The 4,751-nt window shown below is 58.2% G+C and overlaps 2 protein-coding genes across 2 annotated transcripts in view; both read right to left on the minus strand.

Moving 5' to 3' along the window:
* Positions 1–258: 258 nt before the first annotated feature.
* Positions 259–3,984, minus strand: TEX40 (testis expressed 40). Its single transcript, XM_011942584.1, is given in 5 exon segments — positions 259–488; positions 1,167–1,233; positions 1,449–1,528; positions 3,403–3,733; positions 3,964–3,984. Coding segments are annotated over 5 exon segments (603 nt in total). The 3' UTR covers positions 259–384.
* A 455-nt stretch (positions 3,985–4,439) lies between these two features.
* The window catches only part of KCNK4 (potassium channel, two pore domain subfamily K, member 4), a 7,314-nt gene continuing 7,002 nt past the window's right edge, over positions 4,440–4,751 (minus strand). The window contains exon 6 of the mRNA XM_011942776.1: positions 4,440–4,750. Within this exon, the coding sequence (XP_011798166.1) occupies positions 4,679–4,750 (72 nt within the window). The 3' untranslated portion in view covers positions 4,440–4,678. The remainder of the gene's footprint in view (position 4,751) is intronic.

The following is a 4,751-nucleotide window of genomic DNA, read 5'->3' on the forward strand; positions in this document are numbered from 1 at the left end:
CTTACCCCCTTCCCCCAAAGCGACACCAACAGGGCACTCGAACCGTAGACCCAGTAGCCCCACAGAGCTGCGGAACTCGGGGTGGGTGATGCCGACTTAAAACATGCAAGAAGCCCTGGATTGCGAGTCCCGGAAGGTAGGGCCGATAGGGCCCGGACGGAGAAAGCTCAAGGTCACTGCGGTGACCGAATGAAGGTCACGGGGAAGGGCGGGGCCACGTGCGTCCGCCTCACGCGGGCTGCCATGCACTGACTCACGGACCATGCATAGACTCTTTTATTTCTTTAGGACTCAAATTCCACTCGGATGGGTTCGGGCTTGGGTCTGGGGACCGGGCAGGCACAGGGCTGGTTTGGGTCGCTGCTCGAGCCCAAGGTGGCGTTTTTAATTCACGTACAGCCTCTTGCTCCGGCGCTTCTTGAGTCCCTCGATGTATCGCTGCAGCTCCTTAGTCAGGAAGTGGTCCCTGCCGATCCCTGACTGGTAGCCTAGGAGGAGGGCAGAGCTCGGCTCAGGGCAGTGAGCAACCGAAAGGTCTCCCCACCAGCGGGCGCCCCATACGTAGTTCGAGGAACCGCAGATGATTCGGGGTAGCAGCAGCGCAGGGCACTCAGGTCTGTGTTAGCCTGGGGAACTTTGCATCTCTAAGGGTGCTGAGTGTTAAGGTCAAGGCTAGGGAAGATGTTGCAGGCCTGAACTAGGGCGGTGGTAGCAAGCAGTTTGGCCACCTTCTGGACCAGCCACCCGCTCTAAGCCATCAGCTGGCCCTTTATCACCACTGAGCTTTCCTACCCCAGCAGCAGAAATTCACCCACATAATCCACTGTCCAAAGGCTCTCCAACCAGAGGGAGTCGAGGCCACACCAAGGCGGTTATCCCACTGGGCAGGTGGAGAAACAGCCACAGAAAAGCCTCCCTCAGCTAGAGAGGGCCTGCACTCAGCCTGGAGCCCAGGCCTCTGCCCATCACCACATGTGCCCCACTGGTTCTTCCTGTGCCCAGTCCCTCAGCTTTTAACTTTTACGGGGCCCTTGGAAAACACTTGTGAGTGCCAAGGGCATCTGACAAGACATAAGGCACCCTGAAACCCCACCCCTTGGGCCCCAGCCCTGCAAAATCCACCAGAATCTGTCGTGGTAGCTCTTGGGGGTTGGTGGGGAGCTCACTCCGGAGGGCTTTGGTGAAGATTTCCAGAGCTTCATTCTCCATGAGTTCCATCAGGGGCAGCGGCAGCTGGAGAAGCAGCAAGAGGCTTAGGCGTCCAGGGGACTTCATCTCTGCCCACAGCTGAAATGCTCCCACCTGCTCCCTGTGGCCCCCAAACCCCCAACCAGCCTACCTGCCCCTCCACCCTGCCAACCACCCCCAACTTTCATATCCTATCAGCAACCCCCAACTTGCCTATCCCCTACCCCACCGAAACTCCCAGTCTCCCCAGCCCCTCCAACCCTGCTCTGCTGCTCTGCCCAGTAGGCTTGATGGGGCGTGTGCTTCGCAATATTGAGCGATGACATTGAGGAAGACTTTTCTGGGAGAAGAGAAAAAAGGGTCAGTCATCTGCAGACTCCTGGGCCTTCCCTGGAGCAGAGGAGATGGGTAGGCACCTTGTGAGAGGGAATGGCCTTCAGAAACCAGCTCCTGGTGCAACCAAAAGGTCTCCCCACCAGCGGGCGCCACATATGTGGGGTCAGCATGGGACAGAGGTTACAACCCTGGGCTTTAGAGCCCCACCCACCTGGTTCCAGTTCTGACTGCCCCACAGTGTGACACTTAGGACTAGTGACTGACACTCTCTGACCCTCAAGTTCTTCATCAGTAAAATGGGGTAATAAAACTAGCTCTTGGCCGAGTGGTGGGTCATGCCTGTAATCCCAACACTTTGGAAGGCCAAGGTGGGCAGATCACAAGATCAGGAGTTTAAGACCAGCTTGGCCAATATGGTGAAACACCATCTCTACTAAAAATACAAACATTAGCTGGGCATAGTGGCAGGCGCCTGTAATCACAGCTACTCAGGAGGCTGAGGCAGGAGAATTGCTTGAACTGGGGAGGCAGAAGTTGCAGTAAGCCGAGATCACGCCATTGCACTCCAGCATGGGCAACAGAGTGAGACCCCAACTCAAAAAAAAAAGAAAAGAAAATAGCTCTGTATGCAGGTTGTGCAGTTTGAAGGTGACAATCCAGTTTGAAGGTGACAATCCAGGGGAAGCCCCGTGCCTGGCACACAGCAAGTGCTCAATATGTGACCATTGTTATACTGTTATTGGTTCTGACTCTCTGATGAAGTGGTTTGAGGGGGTGCCAGACAGTGTCCAGTGTGTAGTAGAGGCTTAGAAATTGTAACCAGCAACTGACTAATGGAAAGACATACACCTCCTCAACCAGCGCAAATCATAAGACAAGGCGGGATGATTCCATTAAAAACGCAGGTCTCGCTGGGCATGGTGGCTCACACTTGTAATCCCAATACTTTGGGAAGACGAGGCAGGAGGATCACTTGAGCCCAGGAGTTTGAGACCAACCGGGGCAACATGGCGAAATTTTCTCTACAAAAAAATAAAAAATTAGCTGAGCAGGCTGGTGCTGGCCTGTCCTCCCAGCTCGGGGTGGTGGGGGTGGCTGAGGTTGGAGGATCCCTTGAGCCTAGGAGTTTGAGGCTACGGTGAGCTATGATCACAACACTGCACTCCAGCCTGGGTGACAAAGCTGGACGCCGTCTCTAAAAAACAAAGGCCGGGTGCAGTGACTCAAGCCTGTAATTCCAGCACTTTGGGAGGTCAAGGCTGGCGGATCACTTGAGGTCAGGAGTTTGAGACCAGCCTGGCCAACATGGTGAAACTCCCTCTCTACTAAAAATACAAAAATTAGCCGCACGTGGTGGCGCACGCCTGTAATCCCAGCTATTCGGGAGGCAGAGGTTGCAGTAAGCAGAGACTGTGCCATTGCACTCCAATCTGGGCGACACAGCGAGACTCTGTCTCAAAAAAAAAAAGAAAAATAAAAAAAGGTGGGAAGCGGGAGGATCACTTGAACTGCAGTGAGCTATAATCGCACCACTGCACTCCATCCAGCCTGGGCGACAGAGCGAGATCCTGTCTCCAAAACAAAACAAGAAAATCCCGCAGGTCCTACCGCGGGATCTTTGCGCAATTTATTTGGTGCGTCCTTCCCCGGACTCTGCGCGCCACGACTGAAAGGCCTGTTACAACGCCTTCCCGGGAGGGGGCGCTCCAAGAGTGCCTGGCGGATTTAAAGGGCGAAAGATTCGCGCTGGCGCCTCTCCCAGGGAATCCTAGAAACTTGGATCCCATCAGCTTCCCCCAATTTTACAGCTCCAGAAATTGAGTCCCCGGATAGCTTATTGCCCCGCGGGCGCCCACGGCCTGGCGAGGCCACACTGACCGGCCTGGATCTGGGATGCGGTGTCCTTCTCCCCCAGATTGATTTCCATGGAGCTGCCGCGGTGCAACTCTAGCTCCACCAGCGCGTTCTCGTCCAGTTCCTCCGGCTTGTGGCTGGCCTTGTCCCCTTCGTCCAACGAGCGGCTCCCCGGGCTGTACCACCGGCGGGTCTTGCTAATGCTGCGGCCCTCCGCGTTGAAGCCCTCGCAGACCTCGGACAGCGGCATGTTCAGCTGTGCCTGGGACAGCGTGGTCCTGGTCTACAGGTCCCGAATGTCGCTGTGCACGCTCTCCTTGTCCGAGTCATGGCGGTCGGAAGACCTGAGCGACACCTGTGGGCCACATACAAGGAGGGAGCCAAGGGTTGCGGGTGGCTGGAGCGGGAAGGAAGAGCAGGCTGGGGATCTGAGCCGGGTCCGGGCGGGGATCCCGTAGAGCGTGGGGTTGGTTGGGTGGGGGCTGCGGGAAGCCAAGGCTGAGTAAGAAATCGCGCCAGGGACCCGAGTCGGACCAAAGGTGGGTTGGGAGCGGAGAGAGTAAGGGGTCCGGGGAGAGGTCTTACTTTAGAAGGCTTTTCCTCCATGGTTCTGCCCCAACGGACCCAGACGCCACAGGCCTCGGGACGAGAAGGGGGTCAACGCTCCAGGAAGGGGGCAGGGCAGGGCCTCTCGCGCCAGGAGAGTTCAAACGACAGCCCGCCACACGAGATGCCATCCTCTCTCCCCTGCCTCTCCACCCCCGCACCCCACCCCCCCAAAGTGTGTGCAGAGGCTGGAGACGCACAGCCCATCACGGCTGATCGCCACGCCGGACCCTACCCAGCCGCCTCCAGGCAGAGACACGGGCCTGAGCCCAGCCGAGAGGGCGGAGAATTGACCGACCTGGGTGCCCGGGGACCCTCGGCCTGGGGGCCACGGGAGGCCACATGTGCCCCCACGGTGGCCCGAGGAAAGCACTTCCACACTCACTCGCGTCCGGGAGCGTCACGCCCGCAGCGGTGCAGACCGTTTTCATTTATTGATGCAGGCTTTGAGGCACAGTCGTGAGGTGCTGTGAGGGACACGCCCGCCCGGGGCAGCGACACAGAAAGCCGTGGGGGGTCTGGAGATGGATGGAAGTGAGGAAAGGGCCGGGGCCGGGGGACGGCGGAGAGGCAACGGTAGCCTCCTCCCCAGACTTCAGTCTCATGGAAAGAGGGCTCTTTGGTCAAACAAGCCAAGCATGCCGGGGAGAGCAGGAACGAAGCCCTTGAGAGGCCCGGGCCGGGGATCCTGCCCCTACACCGGCACGTCTTTGTCTCGGGGACGCCCGGGGCCGCGGGGCCGCACGGGCTTCCTGGGGGGATTGGGG

This window comes from Colobus angolensis, unplaced genomic scaffold, assembly GCF_000951035.1.
Source record: "Colobus angolensis palliatus isolate OR3802 unplaced genomic scaffold, Cang.pa_1.0 Scaffold21, whole genome shotgun sequence".
Classification (NCBI taxonomy): domain Eukaryota; kingdom Metazoa; phylum Chordata; class Mammalia; order Primates; family Cercopithecidae; genus Colobus; species Colobus angolensis.